A 26,685-nucleotide genomic window follows, 5' to 3' on the forward strand; every position below is an offset into this window, starting at 1 on the left:
ATTCTGGTCAGATTCCTGGTGGGGCTTAGCTGCTGCACTCACTGAGCTCGACCTACTTTTCTTCCCCTTTCCAAAAATATACTTTTTTCATAGAAAATATCTTTATGTGTATACATAGTCACAAACACAATTCTGTGCTGTACAGTAGTACATCAAGGAAGCAAAACCATTGGAATTTGACTCTATTCAACAAACCAAAGACATCTCTTACACAAACAATTTACCCCATGCATTTGAGGCAGCAGAAGGGTCCAATGACTGAACAGACCCTATTTAACATCAGCAGAAAGACCTCAGACAGCAGTCTTTCCCCACTGTGCCTTGGCAGCAGCTGCCCCAAGTTTTATTGCATCCTTCAGCACAGAGTCCTGGACCTTGGAATGTGTCAGCATGTGGTCCTGGACCTTGGAATGTGTCAGCATGTGGTCCTGGACCGTAGAATGTGCCAGCACATAGTCCTGGACCTTGGACTGCAACATTTGATTGAGGTCAACTCCTTGTTCTGGAAGATTACCAACTTTCAGGCAGACCAAAGAATGTCTTTCACTGAGTTGGTGGTTCTCCAGGCGCAGTTGATACTTGTCTCAGTAAGCAACCCCCGAGTACTCAGCACAACCCACACCCACCTCTCTAGCCTTCATCAGGAAGATCCCCCATTGCTGTTCAATCCCAGGTTCACTCCACTCTGACTGGCTCCTCTTTGAGTCAGAGAAGACTGATTTCTTTTATTAATTCAAGTTGTTCTGGTTGTTCCAGGCACATACCAGTTATTCTAGGTAGATGTAACTTATATAAGGTTACACTTTTCAACTAATTTTAACTTCCAGGGTGACCCTTATGCATACCTATAGCAGCTGTAAAAGCCTAACATCAGTTTCTGCATCAAGCTGCAACATTGATTTGCTCTGAAACAGCCAGAACCAAATCACAGAGACAAAAGCATTATGTAGACTATGTATCTGGGAGATAAAAAAGATAATAAAATTCAGGCAAACAATATAATACAAACAATAAAATTGCAAGCACATAGAAAAACAAAGGATTGGTCAAAGGAATAGTAGGACCTTTCAGGAATGAAACTGAAGTCTAACTGCAAAATGTAAAGGGATTACAACTTTAGTAAACATTTCAGCTGAATTCTGGAAGGAGGAAAGGGGCATTATCCCAGTGGCAGGCAGCACACCCAGACTAGGAGAAAGTGAGGACTGCAGATGCTGGAGATCAGAGTCAAGAGTGTGGTGCTGGAAAAGCACAGCAGGGAAGGCAGTATCCGAGGAGCAGGAGAATCGATGTTTCGGGCATAAGCCCTTCATCAGGAATTATGAAAAAGCTTATGCTTGAAATGTCGATTCTCCTGCTCCTCGGATGTTGTCTGACCTGCTGTGCTTTTCTAGCACCACACTCTTCAACTCAGCACACCCAAGTCTGAGGAGGGGTGGGAGAGATATGGGGAGGCAAGATTCTCTAAAAATGTAAAACCCCCCAAAAATTAACATATCCCAAAGTCCCATCAAATGCTCGGCCAAATTCAAAAAGCCAAACAAATTGGAATAGGTATTTGGCAGGTTACAGGAGGTTGTAGCTGGGGATGCTGAGGTTTTTTGAATCTAGCCAACCTCTACCAGCCTTTACCAACCCTCATGGCATATCTCCGATCCACTTACAAGGATGCTTCTGCACTTCAATGCTGCCTGGCAGGTTGCACCAGCAACTATCATTGCAAAACTGTTGCAACACTCTTTGCTTTCTCTCATTGACATCACTCATTCAGCAAACCTGGAAACTCACAGCATTTCTGCTTTGCATTGCTTTCCCCTGCTTTATTGAGCTTTGACCTCTCCGCCAAACATATAAGACTTCTAATACTGCTCTGTTGATGTTTAACACAGACACAAAGACAGAAAGCTTGTTATAGTGGCCAGCAAATCTCAGTCAAGTCAAGGGAGATACTCTTCACTCAGAGGGTTCCAGCCTGTTAAGTGAAGGACAGCCTCCAGTTATCTGGGGTGGTCAGAGCCAGGATTCTATCCTTGTAATGGATGGGAAGCTGAATAACAGGCAGCACAGCATCTGTCCTATTAACGACTGTTCTTCCTCATGAGATGAGCGGCAGAAGATGAATCTGGATGGCATTGCTACTGCTGGTGGTGTAGTTGGGCAAGTGTCCTGAGTGAGTAGGCAGCACATAGGGCGTGGTTTGTGAAGTTTGGAGTTCAGCTGGGTAGAGAAGCTGTTGCAGGCAATAGTGAGGGTTGTAGCCCATGAGCCTTGGTAGCTCAGACAGAGTGTGCGTGAGGTATTGGAGAGAAAATTCTGAAACTTAGACTTGCATTGGGGAGAAGGACATTGACCTTCTTTCTACACTGCTGGGCATTACCCGAGACTGCTGAGGGCACTTTAACCTGGGTGGTAACCTTAGGCCAAACTGGTGCTGTGAACTCCACTGTTGGGGGAAGAGGAAGTCCCTCACTGGCACTACCCTGTCCAGCTGGACCTCCAGGTCACTGCCTGGAGAATGAAGTGAGTGCTGAGGCTGCTATGTCAGGAAAAAATATCAGCAACTATGCAAAGTAGCTCTAGACTGATGATGCTTATCCAGCTGTGCTTAAAAATGGTGCAGGCCCATGAGGTATTGGTTAACTCTGGGATATCCACTAGACCAGGAGCAGTCCATGCTAGGTCAGGGCAGAAATCATACGTGAAAGATACCATAGGGTAGGGTAAGTAAATAATGAGGCACGTTTCGTAAAATATGGTCAAAGAATCCACCAGACCTCATGGCAATGAACTATCCAAAAAAACTCAATGCATCTCAAACTTAGCCAAAAAAATGTAAGATTCAGCCCAATGTTTCTCTGAGGGGCCGAGGGGAAGTAAGCTTGCTTCTTCAGGTTCACAATGAGTTCAAAGCAAAAGAAATGTTGATCATCTACAGTGGCCTCTTCTGCCCAGATAGCTGCTCCCACTATGGTTCTCATGCAGAGCAGCAGGCACCATGGCAACTGTCCTACTTTGGCATTTAGGTTCAATCACAGTACCAATGGTATCATTAGACCATGTTTTCTGCATCCTAAATAGGATTCCACCAGCTTTCAGCAGGAGTCTCAACCAGATGCTAAATCACTACTGTTCGTGTATTTTCAATTGGCATTGAAGCTGGGATTTCATATTTCAAGATTTTAACCCCTCCCCCAACCCAACTGCATTCAAGATGAATAATACACTCACCCCAAATTAGAATTGAGACCAAAGAACCTTGCAGCACAATAGGCCATTCAGCCTCTTGTGTCTAATGACTGAGGTATTCAAATAGTCCCACTCTCTTGTTCTTCCAGCTGCACCCTTTCGCACATGCAGATATATCACCATAAAATCCCTACAATGTCAGTGCACCTCGACTTTCTGAAGAGCATCCTACTCAGACCCACTGCCTAACCCTGAATTCCTATGGCTAATCCACCAAGCCCGCACATCCCTGGACACCATAGGCAATTTAACATGACCAAACCACCTAAACCTGCACATCTTTGGACTGTGGGAGGAAACTGCAGCACATCGACACAGACTGTCGCCCAAGGGTGGAATCAGAGCTGGGTCCCTGACGCTGTGAAGCAGCATCACTAATCACTGAGCCACCATGCCACCGCAAAATATAAATGCCCACCTTTTCAGGCCGTTCATTCAAAACCATTAAAAAAAGACATCATCGGACAGGTAGCAGAGCCTCTGGCTTCATTTCTTTTCAGCACTCATAAAACATTTAAATGATGTGGTGAGATGGAGAGCAGCCAACGTAATACGCTTGTTCAAGAAAGACATATGAAGCAGGAGACTATAAAGCAGTTACATCTAAAATCAGTTGTAGGTAAATCTTAAAATTCATAATTTTATGTAAAATTAATGAGCATTTAGAAATGCATGGATGAATCAAAGACAGCACATGTTTCTGACAAGATGCATTTGATAAATTTTATTTGAAGAATTGACTTATTCTACAGATAAAGGAATGCAATTATGTAGTGTCTATCAATTTTCAAAGGTGTTTGATAATAAGTCTCATGAAAAGCTTGTTGAAAAGTTCAGGTATCGAAGAAAACTACAGCAATGTGAGAATTTTAACCCCATGAAAACAAATGGAAGGCAGTTAGGGATTAACTTGTTTAAAGTATGAAACCCAACATCAGTCCACCACAGTCTACTTCTGATTTAATTGCAACAACAGCTGAGTAAGTTTGAATAACCCAGTTTGGTAAAGACAGTCACTGATTATAGCATTTAAACTTGGATTATTTTATGAGATTTTTGGTAGCAATTTGAAATAAACAACAATGTGCACACCCTTAGTGAACTGCAGTATTTTTTGTCTTATTCCTGTTCTGACTTGCTGCCAATCCCTGTGGACATAGCAGAGATAAAGACAAACACAGTATGCTAAAGAGGCTCTGCAGGTTTGGCTGCATCTGTGGAGAAAGAAATAGAGTTAGTGTTTTGTGTGAAGTATGACTCTTCTTCAGTCAATATCCTTTGAAGATTGTTACATCCAAAAAAGTCCAAAATATAGATATATGTTCATTAATGTTTAAATTAATATTTCATGCACCACACCTTCTTACCCCTCCTCTAAGGAATGTTTTTATGCCATTCTGCACAATTTTTCCTGTATTATCAATTTTGAGCTTGAATACAGAGAACACCTTGAACTTTGCTAGCAATCTAAAATGGAGTTTGGTAAATGGATTAAAAAAAAAGGTAAAGTCACCATTGTCCTATGGAGCTGCACTCTCATTAGTGAGAGATGACTGGTGTTGGTTTAGCTTGGGGGTCATCACACCTCAGACAAGGGAAGAGGATATGAATGTGAATCCTTCATGGTATGTCAGATGATGCAGGAATTGAACCCATGCTGTTGGGATTACTCTGCATTACAAACTAGCTGATTGGGCAACTGAATTAACCAACCTTCAAAGGAACGCAAAAGACTTTAAGAGGGTACAAATACGGTTTACAGCCAGACACACAGGTGCCACAACCAAATTAGGATGAATAAATGTGAGATACTAGAGCCTGGGAGTAAAAGAAAGAAATTGAAATGACAATGGTCCTGGCATACTTCCACATTTCTGGGATTTCTGGGACTTAAAATTGTAAATGTTAGCCAAAATATTAAGACAGAACTTTTGCCACAAATTCCTGGCCCTAAAAGTGCTGCATCCAATTTTCAGATTTTTATATTGCCACCATGATTCTATAGAGCTTAAATAACAGGCATGGTAGTTTCAGTGGTTAGCACTGCTGCCTCCCAGTGCCAGGGATCTGATTTCAATTCCACCCTGGCATGACTGTCTGTGTGAAATTTACACATTCTCCAGATGTCTGTATAGATTATTTCCTCAGGTGCTCAGATTTCCTCCCACAGTCCAAAGATGTGCAGATTGGGTGGATTGACCATGGGAAATACAGTATTATAGAGTAGAAGGCAGGCCTGGGTGGAAAGCTTTTCAGAGGGTTGGTATGGACTTGATGATCCAAATGGCCTGTTTCCACACTGTAGGGATTCTATGATAGGTACTTTTGAAAAGTAGTCATTGCTGTAATGTAGGATATGTAGTCACCAATTTAGACACAACAAGCTCCCACTAATGAAAATACAATAGCAATGCTCACGAATAAGAAAAGAAAATTGTATGATACTTTGTATGACCACTAGATGTTTCTAAACATTTTATAGTCAATGAGTTACTTTTTGAAGTGCAGACATTTGTAAATGTAGGAAATAGAGCAGCAAATACAGCCCGGTCAGTGGGTTGCAAACAGATTCCATTCCAGAGTCCATGCATAAATTGATTTTTGTATGCAAAGTGGAACACAATGCTGCATGATATAAGATAGCCATTCTTATGCACAGGGAACAGTCATATGCAAGAATCTTTAAAATTACATCTCTGTATGGGATCATATTGATAATTTTGAGCATTTGTAAGTCAGAAGTTCATAGTGACCTTCTACATGTGTCCAACACATAAAACTTTCAAACAGTAGCATGATAATGATCAGATAATCTGGTTATGTGGTTGTTATTAAAATAATAAATATTGGTCAAGTGACCAGGGATAACAAAATGTTCTTCTTCATCTTCTTCAAACTGTGCCATGGAATCGTTTACAGTCACCCAATGAAGAAGGTGGGCCTCAGTTTCAACACTTATCAAAAGGCAAAAGCTCCAGCATGAAACCCTCTGTACTGCACAAGAGTCAAACTTGATATTTGTATTCAAGCCCTGGAGGGAATTTGAATCTGGATGTGACTCTCAGAGCTATCAACTGAATTACAGTTAACACTAATAAGCATTAGGATATATTTTGACCATGAGGGGAACTTCAGTACTCCTCAGTGAATGGTGCTGTACCATTAGATCATTTGCATTCACCTCAGTAAGCAGAGTTGGTTTAACATGCCATTCAAAAACCATGCTCCTTGAACTCTAACTCTAATATAATACTCCTTTAGAACATTGGTCGGCATGGATGAGTTGGACCAAAGGGACTGTTTCCATGCTGGATGTCTCCATGACTCTATTACGTGCTCCTGTGGACCTTAAACCCATGATCTCCTAACTCATATAACATAAGGCTCTCTATGAGCCAAACCTTTAATGATGAAAGGTATCTCACCTCACATTTTTTCCATATATAGTAAACAGAAAATGCCACGTTGAGGTAATTAAATGGGGGGGAAAGTATTGTTTTCCTGTTGTGGGCATTCCTCATTTTGATAAACAAAGGTTATTGTGAGTTTTGAAAAGATTTGTAGCTCAGGTTGAGGTTTTGGATGTAGATTTGCTCGCTGAGCTGAAAGGTTCATTTCCAGACGTCTCATTACCTTACTAGATAACATCTTCAGTGGACCTCAAGCGAAGCAATGCTGAAAATTCCTGCTTTCTATTTATATGTTTGGGTTTTTTTGGGTTGGTGATGGAATTTCCTGTGGTGATGTTATTTCCTGTGGTGAAGTCACATCCTGTTCCTTTTCTCAGGGGGTGATAGATGGGGTCTAACTCGATGTGTTTGTTGGTAGAGTTCCGGTTGGAATGCCATGCTTCCAGGAATTCTTGTGCATGTCTTTGTTTGGCTTGTCCTAGGTTGGATGTATTGTCCCAGTCAAAGTGGTGTCCATCCTCATCTGTATGTGAGGATACTAGTGAGAGAGGGTCATGTCTTTTTGTGGCTAATTGGTGTTCATGTATCCTGGTGGCTAGTTGTCTGCCTGTTTTTCCGATATAGTGTTTGTTACAGTCCTTGCACGGTATTTTGTAAATGACATTAGTTTTGCTCATTGTCTGTATAGGGACTTTCAAGTTCATTCGCTGTTGTTTTAGTGTGTTGGTGGTCTACTCAGACCATTTGGCATCATGGTAGCCCACAAACCCGGCAACACATGAAAGCAGCAGCTAATGAACTTGAAAATGCTATACAGACAATGAGCAAACTAATGTCATTTACAAAATACCGTGGAATGGCTGTAACAAACACTACATCGGACAAACAGGCAGACAACTAGCCACCAGGATACATGAACACCAACTAGCCACAAAAAGACATGACCCTTTCTCACTAGTATCCTCACATACAGATGAGGATGGACACCACTTCGACTGGGACAATACATCAATCCTTGGACAAGCCAAGTAAAGACATGCACGAGAATTCCTAGAAGCATGGCATTCCAACCGGAACTCTATCAACAAACACATTGAGTTAGACCCCATCTACCACCCCCTGAGAAAAGGAACAGGAAGTGACTTCACCACAGGAAATAACATCACCACAGGAACTGACATCACCTACTCAAAGACGCCCAAACATATAAATAGAAAGCAGGAATTTTCAGCATTGCTTCGCATGAGGTCCACTGAAGGTGTTCCTAGTAAGGTAATGAAACATCTGGAAATGAACCTTTCAGCTCAGTGAGCAAACCTACATCCAAAACAAAGGTTATTTTATGTCATAAATGATCAGGAAGTAAATATACAAAAAAAAAAGTAAATAAACTTCAGACAAACAGCAAACTGAAAAGTTTGAGGTTTGAATACATAGCAAGTCTAAGTCTATTTATCTCCATCTTTAAAAAGAAAAACTCTAAAAGGCCTCAGTAGATTTTTTTTAAAATGGCTTAACTAAATCATTAAACTTTTTTTCTCTCTCTCAGAAGAAGGCCATTTTATTTCGACCATATTATTATCTTGGTAAAAAGTATTTGCATACATCATAACTTACTTTTGCTTCAAGCTGCAAAATAAATTCAGTATTCATAACAGCAATATCTACTGGATAATTACTGTTGACAAAGCCCAGGATTTGTTATCCCTCTCCATTTTCAATACCAGAGAAAGCTGTCTCTAAATAACACTGCAGATGTTTCAATCTAGTAGTCTGTAACAGTTTCATAAAAGTATAAGTATATTAAAATGATGAGAAATATAAAGTTGATTTTAAACTTTCAGATCAGCTGTTGGATGCCTGTAGGACATCCACATGCAGAGTGAACCTCCCCAAACACAAAATGTTAACTCTTCCTCTGTATTGCTCCTAGCACGGGCGGCACGGTGGCACAGTGATTAGCACTGCTGCCTCACAGCGCCAGAGACCCGGGTTCAATTCCCGACTCAGGTGACTGACTGTGTGGAGTTTGCACATTCTCCCCGTGTCTGCATGGGTTTCCTCCCACAGTCCAAAGATGTGCACATCAGGTGAATTGGCCATGCTAAATTGCCCGTAGTGTTAGGTAAAGGGGTAAATGTATGGGAATGGGTGGGTTGCGGGTCGGTGTGGACTTGTTGGGCCGAAGGGCCTGTTTCCACACTGTAAGTAATCTAATCTAATCAAAAGTGGAAAACCTATATTCATTGATACTGGATTACTGTTTCATGTTGTGGAAGATTTACAATAATCAGCTAAAAAAGAACTCTTAACAGTTATCAGGGAGGACGGAGTGTGGAGGAGAGAAAATACAGTAATCTTGTTAATGTGAATGCATTTGCACCCTCCTTCACAAGTAAAAATATTGTATTCTTTACCATCTGGCAATGTGTATAAGAAACCAAAAGCTTAATTTCAATTAAAGTAAGAAGTCAACTAATTATGCAAGTTGTGTAGTAAAATCCTTTTAAACCATCTGAGAATTTATATATGTGTGTGTATTTATGCATATATATTGGCAACATTCTGCAGCATTAATTTGCTGGGAATAACTGATTTTCGGCATTTCGTAAAGTAAATACTATTACACAAATCCCCCTCCAGGTTAATAGGAACGTAGAGTTGAGCACAGAGGTTGCTAAGTGATGATTCTGAAATGGCATTCATTCACATAGAGGATTAAGAGATCTTCCCCTCTCCATTCTAGGAAGAGTTAGCTCGAAATCACTTGAAGGCTTCCCAGGTGTTCAATTCAATGGAAGCAGGAAGCATAAACAGAGTTTGCCAGTTTCATATTCCATGGCAATTTGATTTGGTGCCAAGGATCTGAATGGCCAAGTCATCTAATTAATTGTCTGATTAAGATTTACATAGCCAAAAAATAAAATGGTCAGGATAAAGCTGAACCTTTGCAATTTTTTATATTCTTTGAATCTTGATAAATGCTTGACTGAAATGTTCTAGTTCATTTAAAGCAAACATACTTCCAAAAAAATCACATTTTATAATGTGGACCAGGAAAACATCAAGTGCAATCAATCCCAGTTTTTCTGTTGAATGAAGAGCTTTTAATCTGAGTGCTTTGAGTTAGATGGTTGACCTCAATACCTCGGGGCTATGGATGGGATTAATCAGCAGGTTTCTGCTTCTGAATCATACCTACAGAATTTCAGAAGTGCATTTATTTGGATGTTAAGGAAGTATAAGATTGAGCTTGATTTTGATGTCATGTTTGCTAAACTTCCTACTTACAGTCATTGTCAAGATTCTGCATGAATAATAGCACTGTAGTGTACCTCCACCACCTCGACTGCACATTTAAAGAAGTCACCTTATCATTACCTTCTCAATGACTATTATGAAATTTTAACAAAAGCTGCAGTTTCTCACTGATATTTGTATCTCCCAATGGAATAAGGAGAAAGTAACCATTTGAGAGAGGCAACAAAGTGACATTGAAGCCAATAGTTGCTATCTTGAGGAATAAAGAGGAGAAAATCAGGGAAAAAACAGGATCGTTTTGATAAAATACATCCTGTACAATTTATTAATCTTTATCCTTATGAGTTAGTCATTATTAATTAGAATAACTTATAGTTTCAGAAATCAGTAAAATGAAATATTTGAATGTAGGAGGCAGCCATCAAGCTAACAATTTCAGGCAAATATTGATCAAAATGTTTAGTGAAGAAAAATTGATTGAAAAAATTATATATATGAAGTACATTTCATATTAATTATTTCAAACATTTCAAACCCCTTTACAGTAACGTTTTCATGTATTTTCTGCTGTATTGTAAGAAGATGTGGCAACCATTTTAGTTCAGAGAAAGGTCCCATGAATAGAAAGTAGAGGATTGATCAGTTCTTCTTCTCGAAATGGTAGGTTGAAGCATAAGTGTTGGCCAGAATATCAATAAAAGTTCTCCCAGTCTGCATTGAACAGTACTTGCAACATTTAATATGGACCAATGCAAATGAATGAGGAATCAGTTTAAGATCTCATAAAATTGGTAATACAATACTACTTCTCTAGTACTGCTCTGAGATATCAACCAAAACTATTTGCTTATGTCTTAGAATGGGATTAAACATATAAACTTCTCACTCAGATGTTTGAACCATTGAATCAATGATGACACAACAACTTGCAGCATTGATATAATGTTTCTTTATTAATTTCCTGCATGTACATATGTGTGTGTTTGTGAACACTTTAATTGCATCCCAATCACACAGAGAAACAGTGTCAAAATTAAACTAGCCTGAAAATTAGCCAATGCTCCTTACAACACTGATGTCAAATAGACATTTATCTTTTGTATTCAGTTTATTAGTGGAGATTGTGATCAGTAAAGACTGAGGGGGCATCTTTGAGATGTGTAAAATAAGGAGGGGCACAGAAACGGTCTACAGGAAGGAACATTTCCCTTTGCTGGAGGAATTAATGACCAAGGGGCTTCGATTTAAGGAGGGCAGCAATGGTCAGGGAAGGTGAGGGGAAATGTTTTCACCCAGAGGACGGTGGGAATCTGAAACTCACTGCCTGTGAGGGTGATGTAGGTGAAAAATCTCATAACATTTCAGCAGTACAGTAAACTTTGTTTAAACTGGCATATTATGAACCAGCACTCTCGATAAAAGTTATATACTTGAATTACTGGAAGTTTACTATATTATTGCAATCTCTGCATTGTCCAAGAAGTCAGTTGAGGGTGCGAGTGAGAAGGTACTCTGCCGGTTTTATTTCAAAGTTAAAAATCACACAACACCAGGTTATAGTCCAACAGGTTTTTTTGGAAGCACTAGTTTTCGGAGCACTGCTCTTTCATCAGGTGATTGTCAGGTTTTATTTCAGGCAAAGTTGCATTATTAGTTTAGAGATTTATGTTGTAAATAAAGTATAACATATCTCCTGCATTACGTCTATATTAATTAGTGTTTACATTGTTTATGTGGATCTCTTGGCCAACTAGCAAGTTTGATCAACCAGTACTTTTCAGGTCCCTTGATGTTGGTTAATAAAATGTTTGCTGTTCTTAGATATAACTTTGAATTGTCAAGGCATAGGTGGCCATGGACCATGTAGTGGAAAATGGGAATAGAACGTTAGGTGGTTGTTTTGACTGGTGTAGACATGATGAATCAAAGGACTTTTTTCTGTGTTTATTGTTTGTTAATATTAACTTTTATTCTACAATGATAATTTGGTTCATAACTGTCATTAGACACATTGCAATTAGATTTTTGCCATTAAATTACTTTCTGGTATCAATATTATTTTCCATGATATAGTATTTCATTTGCATGAAGAATGGTTACCTCACCTTTTTATCCAGATTTCCTGCTTTGTGTAGCTATCAATGTGTAGCCATGTGCATGACATGTGACAACATTCATTCAGGGATATTACTGTTGTCATGTTATTGCTGCAGATTTATTGAGAAATAATCTGAAGTTGATTATAGAGAAATTTTCTGTCAATATAGATTTCAGAACATTAATATACAGAGAACAAACAAAGAATGTGTGCTAGGGAATTGCTGGATACAGAATTTGCTTCCTGAATGAGGAGTTTTTTTTATCACTTATGATTTGATAACATCTTGTTCAGAAGTGCAAAGAAAAATTGCTATACTCAGTAGGGAAATATAGCAGGGAAATAAAATAATGAACAACATAAATTCTGTGTAATGAAGCAGTGAGAATGAAATTTGCATACATTGCAAATGATGGATTTGTGCGATAATATTTTATTGTAACACATACATGTGTAATATTTTGAAAAATTCACAATCTGTATACCCATTTGAAATCAATTGACTGACAAATCACAGCAGGGCATGATAGCAACTACTTGACTAGCCTGAAATATACATGGATAATAACTTGCATCATTGTAACAATGTTAATTAACTAAATTTAACATAAGACAAATCTCCTGATGTAAGTACGGGATATAGGTAAAACATTTTGTGATGCCACATAGGAGTTTACTGTTAGACCTTACATATTGACATATTAACTTTGGATCAATGCTGTTCACCTTTATATCCCCTAACTTTGACCTACAACAATATCCACAACGCTTTCCAAAAATATAATAACTGGAACTATGCATTTACATTTATTTACACAATAGTTAGTCCAAAGCTTACAAGAATGATACATTGATCTCAAATCTTTACTGGTAGGACAAATGTGTTATTTAGAGACAAAAATAAATGAGAAAATAATGTCACTATCCTTAAACAGATAATGAGAACAGTTACACTCAGACAAGGTGATCAATCTTTAGGAGATGAGCTAGGAATGTGTTGGAATAGTCAAATCTCAAGACAACGAAGATGATGAATTCAGACAGGTGAAGTCAACAATGCAAATCAACAATGTACAGAGATGGAAATAGGTGGTCCTACTGATTGCCTGAATACAATGTCAGAAGCTCATCTTAGGATCAACCAAGTTTGTGAGTAAACTGGTTTAATCTTTAAATGTTGCCAGGAAGAGGGATTAGAATCAGTAGCAAGAGAACAGAGTTAGGAGCAGGAACAGAAGACAATAGCTTCCATCTTACCAATGTTTAAGAGGAGCAAATCCCCACTCACCAAGAAGTAGTGGATGTCTGACAAGCAATTTAATAATTGAATAATTCAGGCCTTTCATAAGGATTGGGAAATTCAACATGACACATTGTCTCCACACTGTTCCCAGTCAAATGGAAAGGCTGCGGGCAGCAGTGAAAATTGCCAAATGTATCATAAAGATATTAAGTACACATTTGTATGAGTTAATCCTTGAGTAGAGAAATATACTTTCTGAAGACATGCAAAGTAGACCAGTCCAAAGGCAAATATCATGTTTTACCCACATTGTTCTTCCAACAGCAAACAAAACTACTGAGGCGAGAAGTAGTTGCATATATGAATAACAAAATCAAGGTGCAATGACAGAAAGCCAAATTTCAGTTTGATAAATCTACCAAGTCATTGCCAAAGCTGAGCTTGGGAGAATGCAAATGTTTAATGCTCTTAACAAGAGTCAACCCAATTAGCAAATTGGAAGTTGTGATGAGTAGGTGCCACCTAGCTTCCATTTGGCGAACATATTGTCACAACTGCAGACATTTGCAATACAACTTAAGAAGCTCTGCCTTCACTGCAGGCAGCTACACAGGAAGATGCATAGTATACTGAAGAACCATCATCCTCATAAATCTGCTGTTCGCTAACAACTGAAATAGACCAGCACAAAGTTGCCATGGCAACACTCACCTTTGGAACAACACACCCGAGAGAAGGAATATCCCCCTAGGAATGGGCAGCTATCACAGAATGCTACGATAATGCTCATACACATCATCAGGAGACTTGCAGGACTTAAAGGTAATATTTGCATTGCATGTACAGAGACTGAAAAAGGTGAAACTGACTAGATATAAAACACTTTCATTAATTAATTATATTTTTTTTGTGGCCATGCAAACTAGGTAACTTGTAAATGCAAATGATATTTTATTATTAGCAGGAACTTTCAGAGGTTGATTGTGGGAGGCTGTATGTGGGTAAAAAGACTGTTGGAAAGTGGGAAACCTTCAAAATGAGATAATGAAAGTTCAGAGACAGGATGTTCCTGTTAGCATGAAGAGCAGAGCTGGTAGGTGTAAGAAATTCTGGATGACTAGAAAAATTGATGCTCTGGTCAAGAAAAAGAAGGAGGCATATGTCAGATGTACACAACTGGGATTGAGTAAATCCCTGGAGGTGTATAAGAACAGTAGGAGTATACTTAAGAGGGAAATCAGGAGGTCACAAAGGGGACATAAGATAGCTTTGGCAGATTGGGTAAAGGAGAATCTAAAGAGATTCAACCAGTATATTAAGAGCAAAAGAATAACTAGGGACAGAATAGGACCCATGAAAGAGCAACAAGAGGATGTGTGAGATACAATATTATTTTGTATCTGTACTTACAGTGGAGAAGGATATGGAAGGTTAACAGCTTGAGGAAATAAATAATGATGTCCTGAAAAGTGTCTATATTACAGAAGAGAGCAGCAACAGGTCTTACAACGCATGAAGGTAGAAAACTCCCTGGGACCTGATCAGGAGTACTCCAGAACTTTGTGGGGAGCTAGGCAAGTGATTGCTGGACCCCTCAAGACATTTTTATCAGTGATAGCCATGGGTGAGGTGCCAGAAGACTGGAAGGTAGCTAATGTGGTGCCATTATTTAGATGGCAAGGAAAAGCAAGGGAACTATAGAGTGGTGAGTCTGATGTCAGTGGTGGGTAAGTTGTTGGAGGAGATTTTGACAGACTGGATTTACATGCATTTGGAAAGTCAAGAACTGATTATGGATAGTCAACATGGCTTTATGCATGGGAAACTGTGTTTCACTAAACTGATTGAGTTTTTTGAAGAGTTGACAAAGAAGATTAATGAAGGTAGAGTGGTAGATGTTGTCTATAAGGACTTCAGCAAGGCAGTCAACAAGGTTCCGCGTGGTAGACAAGTCAGCAAGGTTAGATCACATGGAATCTGGGGGACCCAGTCAAGTGGATACAAAATTGTTTGAAGGGAGGAGACAAAGGGTGGCGATAATGGGGTTGCTTTTCGGCCTGTGACCAATGGTGTGCCACAAGGATCGGTGCTGTGTCCACTGCTTTTATCATTTATATAAATGATTTGGATGTGAATAAAGGAAATATAGTTAGTAGGTTTGCACATGATACAAAAATTGGAGGTGTAGTGGACAGTGAAGATTGCTATTTCAGAATACAATGGGATCATCATCAGATGGACCATTGTGCCAAGGAGTGGCAGATGGAACTTAATTTAGATAAATGTGAGGTGTTGCATTTTGGAAAGGCAAATCAGGGCAGGACTTATACAATTAATGGTAGGGTCCTTGGGTGTGATACCGAATATAGAGACCTGGGGTACAGGTGCATAGTTCCTTGAAAGTGATGTCATAGGTAGACAGGGTGGTGAAAAAGTCATTTGGTACGCTTGCCTTCATTGGTCAGTGTATTGGGTATAGGAGTAGGGAGGTCATGTTGCAGCTGTACAGGACATTAGGCCACTTTTAGAATATTATGTTCAATTCTCGTTTGCCTGCTAATAGAAAATATGTTAAATTTGAAGAGAGTCCGAAAAGATTTATAAGAATGTTGCCAGGATTGGAGGGTTTGAACAATAGGGAGAAGTTGAATAAGCTGGAGATTTTTTTTTTCCCTGGAGCATTGGAAGCTGAGGGGTGACCTTACAGAGGTTTATAAAATCATGAGGGGCATGGATAGGGTAAATAGACAAGGTCTTTTTCCCAGGATAACATGAGTCCAAAACTAGAGGGCATAGGTTTAAGGTGAGACGGGAAAGATTTAAATGGGACCAGAGGGCAACCTTTTCATGCAGGGGGTGGTACATATATGGAACAAGCTGTCAGAGGAGATGGAAGCGGGAACAATTGTAACATTTAAAAGACATCTGGATTGGTACATGAATAGGGAATATTTCGAGGCATATGGGCCAAATACTGGCAAATAGATCTAGATCAGTTTAGGATATCTGGTTGGAAAAGCTGGACCGAACAGTCTGCTTCCATGCTGCATAATTCTCATACTTTATGAAAAGGGGAATGTTTGGAGAAATGAAATTGTACATAGTTTACTTGTTGGCTTGCCATAGTTGTGTGATATCTGCTATACCTTTGTGCCTTTGTGTGCAGTCTTTGGCATATCACTTTAAATACAGCCTTTTATTTTGTCTGTAACTCACTAGGCATTGGAGGAGGGCGTACTTTAAGTAAGAGGAAGTGGAACAGCACAGGGAACAAATTTACTTGACATAATCGGGTTGAAGCCTGGCCTATTTTGACTACCAGGCCTTGATTGTACCCCAGTAGCCAGTAGCAGAGGCTGACTTTAGATCAATCAAAACAGCGAGATCCTGAGGCCTGTCATGAGCCTCAGACTAGCTTCCTTGTGCAGGAGGAATGATGATGAATTATGACTGTGTTTGCGGTAATAAAACCCTCAGTTTTCTTCATGGTCTCAGATGATTCATGCTTACCTCATTCACTTTGAAGGAAAGTTTTAAGCACCTCATCATCCTTCCAGTTCTCTCAGCTTTTAAAATGTGGTTGGGTTCCTAATAACATCACAGGATTCTACTTTTCTGAATTTAATAATGTTCCTGTCCAAATAAGTAGCATCTTTATTGCTATAACTAAAAGGGACCAGTTAAGCCAATGATGGGTGGGAATCAAGGAGGAGATTGAGCTCCTATTGTGTTTCCACTGCTGTTAGATAGGTTAGAAGTCTTCTGCAGGTCTGGCAGCACCTGGGAAGTGACCCATTTTGAGATGATCTGAAGAAGTTCCACTGGACTCAAAATATTCACTGTTTCCTCTCCCTAGATGCTGCCAGAGCCACTCAGTTTCTCCAGCAATTTCGGTTGTTGTTTCAGATTTCCAGCATTGACAGTTCCTTGTTAGAAGCCTTACTTTGTTATCATAGTTTTTAAAAATATAAAACCACAGTTAAAGTTACTCAAGGAGACAACATGCAGGTAGTTTTAATCACATTGCAGATGACTCGCACTTTATTGTCTTTTCTGCTCAGGTAGCAAATCTGGTGGCTTACATACATGGACAATAGCTAAACATGATAGCAGAACAAATATGCTAAAACTAAAAGGAAAACCCATCTTATCCACAAGTAAACCAGCTACGGCACTGAAAGTAAGTTTCCCCAAGACTTCAAAACTTGCCAGAAATGTGTAATGAGTGGCCTGCAAGACAGAATAGGATATAAGGAAAATATTAGCATGTTATCATCATCATCTATAAAAACATTTCATACAGTGTTAGAGGCATCACCCAATGATAATCTATATTTTACAAGAAATATCTAAAATATATTCAAGTTTTGGATCTAGCACAACGATTTGTTTGTCACTTATTGCAGCTCTTATATTTTTGCTATCACATGGTCTTTGTGACATTTTTAAATCAACACTTTGAAGATTAATTCCAAGTTAAACCTTGGGACAGAGAACAGCCAGAAAACTGCCACCGAAACTACTAAGCTTTTATAAGAATAATCAACCTACTATAAATAGCCTGAAGCATAAGCAATTTAAAAAATATATAATGTTAAAGGTCAATTTATCTTATAATGTGAATACAGTAGCGCCTTGACTTACGAACTTAATCCGTTCCGGGACCCGGTTCGCGAACTTTTCAGTTCGCGAACTGAATCAATTTTTCCCATTGTTCAGACAGCGTAAGAATGCTTGGACGGCTGTTCAAAGCGCACGTGCCAAAGACGAACTGAATGAGATCACGCCGAGCCCGAGAGCTTTTGCATTCAACAAGCGCATAGCAAAGCAGAACAATGAAACCACGTGGTCACAAATGGGCTTTTTGCGTTCGTACCTTTGTTCGTACCTTGAATTTCGTACGTACGTTGAAGCAAAATTTTACGTACAATTTTGTTCGTAAACCGATTTGTACGTGAACAGGGTCATTCGTATGTCAAGGCGCTACTGTATTTTTCTGAGCTCCAATTCTGACTTGTTGCTTATTTGAGTGGGAGAAAGTGAGGACTACAGATGCTGGAGATCAGAGTCAAGAGTGTGGTGCTGGAAAAGTACAACAGGTCAGGCAGCATCCGAGGAACAGAAGAATCAGTTTTTCGGGCATTAGCCCTTCATCAGAAATGAGGCTTCATTCCTGATGAAGGGCCTCTGCCTGAAATCTCAATTCTCCTGCTCCTCAGATGCTGCCTGACATGGTGAGCTTTTCCAGCACCACACTCTCAACTCTGTTGCTTATTTGAGCCAATTAACAAAGTCTTACAGTGAAGGCATTCTGCAAAAAGTGTAATAAGCAAACACTGTTTTTGAATAAAAAACTTAGCTGTCAACTTTTAAACCTGTGTTCAAAGTTACAACAAACGAATTTCCTACACTCGAACTTGAGCTTCCCACACTTAGCACTTGAAGTGTTATAACGTTCAAGTCTACGGACCTTGTGCTGGAAAATGGGGCTGGTGTAGGTATTGGTATATGTTTAGTAGTACAGATTTGTTGGACTGAAAGGCCTCTTCTTTATCCTTTGATTCTATGATACACTGTACAGGAACATGAATTGTGCATGTAGCATCGTAAACATGTTCCACTATTCAATGAAATCATGGCTGATCTGTGAGCTTTTAATAACTCCTGCAGATAGGAGTGAGAAATGTTTTGATATTCCATGCAGAAGGATCCCTGCTTCATTCCATCATTTGTGGCATGTCCCAGTGGTAGTAATGACATGGAAGTCTGCAAGGCACACACAAAAGTTAGATCCAAGTTGGACAATGTATTGTAATAGTTTACACATTAATTAGGAATTGTACCATCTTCAGTACTCCTCAACATTTCCACTCTAGCGGCACTGAGCAGTAACAATTTACTACGCATTCGAAGCACACAGGAAAGAAATATCAGAAGGGAGAACTCCAAGATTAAAATAACATTTCAACCGAATGATTTACTGGACTAATAACCCAGAGAGTTGACTTTCACTCCAATTGTTGCAATTTGAGAATTTGAATCAGTTTTAAAAATAAAAGTGGGACTAAAAATATGACATAAGAAAAATAGTTATGAAGGAGTCAAATTGTTTTAAAAACAATGTTTTGTTCATGCATTTCATTGACTGATTCATTGATGTTCCAGAGGGAAAGAAATCTATTGCTCTTACTTGTGTGACTGTGCTCTCATATCAAGTATGATTGATAGGCAGTAAGTACAATACTTGCCAGTCATATCCACATTCCAGAAATACACTTAAAATAATTCTACATCCTGACACTGCCACAGAAATATTTTGTCTGCTCTCTGTTCCAAATACCATTTAATCTTGCAGATAGACCATTTCTAGTACAGTGGGCCTTAAATGGATCCACATGATGGGATTCCTAACACAAAATTGGACTGAAGTTATCATGCACATAACTCACCAGTAGAAACACATAATGGGGGAATAATTCTACTCTGGCAGCAGACAGAATCCTTAGGTTGCATACTATGTAATAGTAAGTTTTTCTATAAGTTTATCTCCTCAGGAAGTTGAAAGGAATTTATTGCAGATAAATAACCCCTTTCTGCTCAGCTGAGTCTGAAAGCATCAAAAGCACAGCCTTTTCTGGGGTCTCAGTGAGATTAATGTCCAAAGCCATAGAGTCATAGAGATTTACAGCATGGAAACAGACCCTTTGGTCCAACCCGTCCATGCCGACCAGATATCCCAACCCAATCGAGTCCCATCTGTCAGCACCCGGCCCATATCCCTCCAAACCCTTCCTATTCATATACCCATCCAAATGCCTTTTAAATGTTCCAATTGTACCAGCCTCCACCACTTCCTCTGGCAGCTCATTCCATACATGTACCACCTTCTGCGTGAAAACGTTGCTCCTTAGTTCCCTTTTATATCTTTCCCCTCTCACCATAAACCAATGCCCTCTAGTTCTGGACTTCCCCATCCCAGGGAAAAGACAGCCTATTTACCCTATCCATGCCCTTCATGATTTTATAAACCTCTAAGGTCACCTCTCAGCCTCCGACGCTCCAGGGAAAAAAGCCCCAGCCTGTTCAGCCTCTCCCTATAGCTCAAATCCTCCAACCCTGGCAACATCTTTGTAAATCTTTTTTGAACCCTTTCAAGTTTCACAACATCTTTCCGATAGGAAGGAGACCAGAATTGCATGCAATATTCCAACAGTGGCCTAACCAATGTCCTGTACAGCCACAACATGACCTCCCAACTCCTGTACTCAATACTCTGACCAATAAAGGAAAGTATACCAAACGCATTCTTCACTATCCTATCTACCTGCAACTCCACTTTCAAGGAGCTATGAACCTGCACTCTAAGGTCTCTTTGTTCAGCAACACTCCTTAGAACCTTACCAGTAAGTGTATAAGTCCTGCTGAGATTTGCTTTCCCAAAATGCAGCACCTCGCATTTATCTAAATTAAACTCCATCTGCCACTTCTCAGCCCACTGGCCCATCTGGTCAAGATTCTGTTGTAATCTGAGGTAACCTTCTTTGCTGTCCACTACATCTCCCATTTTGGTGTCATCTGCAAATGTACTAACTGTATCTCTTATGCTCGCATCCAAATCCAAATGACAAAAAGTAGAGGACTCAGCACTGATCCTTGTGGCACTCCACTGGTCACAGGCCTCCAGTCTGAAAAACAACCCTCCACCACCACCCTCTGTCTTCTACCTTGAAGCCAATTCTGTATCCTAATGGCTAGTTCTCCCTTTATTCTGTGAGATCTAACCTTGCTAATCAGTTTCCCATGGGGAACCTTGTCGAACGACTTACTGAAGTCCATATAGATCACATCTACTGCTCCGCCCTCATCAATCCTCTTTATTACTTCTTCAAAAAACTCAATCAAGTTTGTGAGACATGATTTCCCACGCACAAAGCCATGTTGACTATCTCTAATCAGTCCTTGCCTTTTCAAATATATGTACATTCTGTCCCTCAGGATTCCCTCCAACAACTTGACCAGTGAGCCTGACGTTGGTGGTGGACTATAGTTCCCTGGCTTGTCCTTACCACCGTTCTTAAAAAGCCATTAAAAGGGATGTCTGGAAACTCGTCCAGACAAACCCTCTTATCAGACAGAGTGCAAAGAAGAATTCATTGTCTTTTTTCCATGAGGTGGACTGTCAATCGAAGTCAGGGTCTTTTTGAACAAGGTAATGATTTTGAGGGGGGTCAATGTTCATATTACATTGTCTTCACCCATTCTATTGATGAGACGTACATTTTGAGTGTAGACATGTATGCTACTCCACCTTTTAGAGGGATAAGGTGTATCTGTACCAGCTCTCTGTGGTCCATTTAAGTTTGCCTGACCAAAAGCAGCAGTACTTAAATGATATTAAGTCAGAAGATACATTTCACTGAAGAAACTTATTGTGAAAGAGGCAACTGTTGATATCAGCAAACATAAAATTAAAGTAAGTATCAGAAAGGGGCAATTAGGCTCGTTTTGAAAGAGCTTTTGTGATTGATTGAAAGTAAGATCTGTCCCATCATCACCTTCAAGACAAACACCGATTTCCAACCTAGCACCTCACTTTCTGTTTTCAATCTCTAGCTCCTCTTAAATCATAGAGCAGTACAGCACAGGAACCAGTCCAAGACCCACCATGTCAGTGCCGACCATGATGCCATTCTAAACTAATCCCATCTGCCTTCTCGAGGTCCATATCCTTCTATTCCTCAGTTGTTCATGTTTCTGTCTAAATGCCTCTTAAACATTTCCATTGTATCAGCATCTACCACCTCCCCTGTCATCGCCTATGAGGCACCAACCACCCTGTATAAAACAACTCTCCTTCCACATCTCATTAAAGTTTTCCCGCTCACTTTAAGCCTATGCCCCATAGAAATTGAGATTTCCACCTTGGGGAAAAGACATTTCCACTCAATCCATGCCTCTCATGATTTTATATACCTCTATCAGGGCATCACTCGAACTCTAGTGAAAACAATCCAAGTTTTTCTAACCTCTCCTTATAGTTAATACACTCCAATCCAGGCAATATCCTGGTAAAGCACCTTCTCCAAAACCTCCACATCCTTTCAATAGTATAGTGACCATACCTGCACACAATACTCCAAATGTGGTCTAATGAAAGTTTTACACAGTTGCAACATGACCTGCTAACCTTTATATTTGATGCCCTGACTGATGAAGACAAATAGGCCATACACCTTCTTTACCACCTTATCCACTTGTTTTATACTTTCAGTGAGCTATGGATCTGAATAACAAGATCCCTCCATGCATCAATGCTGTCAAGGGTCTTGCCATTTACTGTATATTTTCCTCTTGCATTTGACCTCTCAAAATACATCATCTCACACTCAGTTATAAAGTCATGCAGCATGGAAACAGACCCTTTGGTCCAACTAGTCCATGCTGACCATTCTCCCAAACTAACCTATTCCCACCTGCCTGCATTTCTTTCCAAACATGTCTTATTCATGTACAGAGAAACCTCGATTATCCAAACGAAATGGGCGGTCACTATTTTGTTCAGATAATCGATTATTCGGTTAATCGATTAAATGCCTTTCCTCTGGGGCTCAGAGCATTTTAAGTCTGTTCCCCATTCAGGAGTCGAGGCAGCAGCACACCGCGTGTGAGCCCCTGACCCCGTCCAACACTGCCCCCCCGCCAGCCCCCCCCCATCCCATCCAACACTGCACCCCCGCCCCCTGACCCCATCCAACACTGACCCCCCCCACCCCCACCTCTGCCCCCCACCCCCACCCGGGCAGCTGGACTGGACACCAACAACAAGATTGCTGCTGCCTTTGTGGGGTAAGTCTCCAAATAGCATGCGTGCGCGCGCGTGCACACACACACACACACAGTCACAGCCACACACACAACTTTTTACTGCAACGTTTTGACAGGTTCCACCTTTACCCTTTACAGGACAATGTTGGACAGGTCATCTGGGGAAGGGGAGTTTCAGGCACTGAAACTCTGTAGAACTCCAGGAAAAGTGTGGGGAGAGAGAGAGAGAAAACAGGAGGTAAGTCATTTGGAGACGGTGCCTGTTTAATCATTGTAAACAAAAGATGTGATCTGTATTGGAAACACGTCTTTGATGTAATGTTTCTATTGGGCCCTCGAGACCTGCTTCGGATAACCTGATATTCAGATAACTGATATTCAGACAATCGAGGTTCCTCTGTATTTATCTAAATGTCTTTTAAACGTTGTTTCTGTACCCGCATCCACCAATTCCTCAGCAAGTTCATTCAACACACGAATCATTCTCTGTGAAAAAACTGGCCCTTATGTATGTTTTAAATGAATTTTCTTAAAATATGCCCTGTAATCTTGAAAACCTCCACCCCAGGGAAGAGACACTTATCATTCACGTCATTTATACCCCTCATTATTTTATAAATCTCTGTAAGGTCACCTCCCAACTTCCTACCTTCCAGTGAAAAAAGTCCCAGCCTATCCAGCCTTTTCTTATAACTCAAACCCTCCATTCTGGGCAACATCCTGGTAAATCTTTTCTGAACCCTCTCCAGCTTAATAGTATCCTTCCCATAACAGGGAAAGGAATCTTCCAATTATCTAAGAATTGTGCCTCTTCTGTAAGTAGTTACAGCAGTGCATCCTCTATCATTAAGAACAGATAGTCCCAAGACAAAACAAAGACCAAAGTGGACTAATGGCAGTGTACTATCACATATTGGTAGTCGTGGCAAATACTAAAAGTTACTAGATGTGGTTGTCTGGGAAAATATCACAGAGGTCATCCCATCTTCTTCTCCATGTCTAACAGTCATGTCAAAGAAACATTATCTCTAAAGAGAATTTTGAGCTCATTTTCTCATTGTAGCTTCATGTAAATCTGATCACCTGGTCATAGCTAATAAAAATAAAGACTGAAAGGGTCTTTTTTGTGAGCAGAATATAGATGTTCTGTGAAGAACCTGAGCTTCCAATCATCTGCCACGTTAACGGTACCACACTGTTCCCTGGCCAACATCTCTCTATCAGGCTTGCTGCAGTTTTCCAGTGAAGCTCAGTGCAAGCTGTAAGAACAACACCTTATTTTCCGCTTGGGGACCCTGCCGCCCTCCAGACTCAATTTCAAGTTCAATAATTTTAGGGCCTGAACTCTCCCATGTCCTAGCCCCCAACTCCACACACCAGGCCTTGTTATCACATAGGAGAAAGTGAGGACTGCAGATGCTGGAAATCAGAGCTTAAAAATGTGTTGCCGGAAAAGCGCAGCAGGTCAGGCAGCATCAAAGGAACAGGGGAATCGACGTTTCGGGCATAAGCCCTTCTTCAGGAATGAGGAAAGTTTGTCCAGCAGGCTAAGATAAAAGGTAGGGAGGAGGGACTTGGGGAGGGACGTTGGTATTCCCAGCGCTCCTCCCTACCTTTTATCTTAGCCTGCTTGGCACACCCTCCTCATTCCTGAAGAATGGCTTATGCCCGAAACGTCGATTCTCCTGTTCCTTTGATGCTGCCTGACCTGCTGCGCTTTTCCAGCAACACATTTTTAAGCTTGTTATCACATAGTCTGCCATTACGCACTATCCATGGTTAGCCACTTACAGTCTCCAATAACAATTATTCACTTTCCTAGCCAGATCGTTATCCACTCCTTTGTCTTCTCTCTCTTTGGGCTCTATTCTTATCGTTTATTACATACCCCCTCCCCCTACCCTATCTTCTGCATATAACCCAACATTTTCCTAGTTACCATCAGTTCTGAGGAAGGGTCACTGGACCCAAAATGTTAACTCTGATTTCTCTGCACAGATGCTGCCAGACCTGCTGAGTTTTTCCAGCAGTTTTGTACCTGTTCAAAGCTACTGGTTTCAAAATACAACCAATAAAATGATGATGAAAAGCATGGATCATAAATAAATCATAAAATCAATGAGAACATCACAAGATTTCATCAAACCTTAAGGTCAAACCAACATTTAAGTAAAAGGCACATCAGTTGCCTAAAAGACTTGGTAAAGTACCACCTTTTTTTTTAGAAACCTTGAAGTTATTTTGATATGTATTTATTTTTGACCTGAATTTAAATGATCTCAATTTAATCTCACTGTTATTGTAGGCAAGAAGAAATGATATTTATTATTTAATAAGACGCTGTGCTTTATGAACATAAAAGGTGATTGATATATACAATTTGTTTATTTATAAATTAAATATAGGCTACATATATTTATCTCCATCTAGTGGTACTGCCTCATGTAATCAACATTAAGTCCACTATAAAACTAAATATGATTTTCCAGTAATGATTGCTTGAGTGTTTTGGCTAGAGAGCGAGCTAGTAATTTCTTCTTGTTGATTTTTGATTGGGATTACTGATCTATCTCAGTGGAGTTATGTTTTTCCTGCATAACAGTAGTAACTGGACCTTAAAAGTAATTTACTGCATAATATACTTAAATGTGATTAACAGAATATAGATGTATTATTTTAAAGTACATGGGCTGACAATGCTATAAAAAGAGAGCAAGCTGAGGCTAAGTGATCATTTGCATCACATTTGCTATGCTTTCATTAGTTACTACTATAAATTTGAACTTGCATTTCTTAATCTTGCAGTTCATAAGAGCAGTGCCCAATATGAAACCCAGATTGCCAGACTAGATAGTCCTGAATTCAAGTCACACTCCATTTTGAATTAGCTGATTTCAGTGAACATATATGAGTATTCACTGAAAGCTGGACTGGAAATTCCCTCCACTGTCATGCTCATTCTCATACTCACTAAGCTCAGAGAGAGGGCTGAAATATACCATCAGCTTTGGGAACCTCTCATCTGGATCATTTCTGGATTGTGAAACCAGTCAATGAGGGAGCACATCTTCTGGCTGAATATTATAGGAGGTGGCTACTTAGATGGCCTCCATGGTCCCCAAGCGGATTCTCCTGAAGTAAGGAGCTGATGAACATGGGCCCATTGCAAGGAAGCTGTCAGCCCTCGTTGTGTTACCACTGGTAGCAGTGCTAAGGCCTGGGCAGAGGAGAAGCAGAATAGCTCTGGAGCCACCATCAGTAGAAGGGGAGCAGCTGAGACTCAGCTTTCTGCCAGAAATATCCTTCAGCGGTAACTCAATCTTGACTTTCCACTGCACCGACTAAATTGGGGTAGAAATTTGTGTGGTGCTGCCAAAACCAGAGCTGTGCTGCAACAATTGCTTTTAAGTGGCTACTTAACAAGCTGGAGTGCTTTGCTGTTGCTGCCGAGTGAGCTGTTATCATTGTTATGTGTCTGCCTCTGGGCAAAACATCAAGTGCTCATACTGGAGCTGATCCGTTCTCTTTTTAATACAATTTTCCTCGCTCTATACCTCACCTCCCCATAAATCCACCCGTCAGGCACTCAGAAAATTCTGCAC

At 40.1% G+C, this 26,685-nt stretch overlaps 1 protein-coding gene across 3 annotated transcripts in view; it reads right to left on the minus strand.

Annotated features, from left to right (window-relative positions):
- Nucleotides 1-12,100: 12,100 nt before the first annotated feature.
- slc33a2 (solute carrier family 33 member 2) overlaps nt 12,101-26,685 on the minus strand; it is a 160,972-nt gene continuing 146,387 nt past the window's right edge. For all 3 annotated transcript variants that reach the window (XM_043712148.2, XM_043712139.2, XM_087997932.1), the window contains exon 7: nt 12,101-17,488. In XM_043712148.2, the coding sequence (XP_043568083.1) occupies nt 17,300-17,488 (189 nt within the window). In that variant the 3' untranslated portion in view covers nt 12,101-17,299. The remainder of the gene's footprint in view (nt 17,489-26,685) is intronic.

Source organism: Chiloscyllium plagiosum, unplaced genomic scaffold, assembly GCF_037043375.1.
Source record: "Chiloscyllium plagiosum isolate Xiang-an unplaced genomic scaffold, Cpla_swu_hap1 HiC_scaffold_2, whole genome shotgun sequence".
Classification (NCBI taxonomy): domain Eukaryota; kingdom Metazoa; phylum Chordata; class Chondrichthyes; order Orectolobiformes; family Hemiscylliidae; genus Chiloscyllium; species Chiloscyllium plagiosum.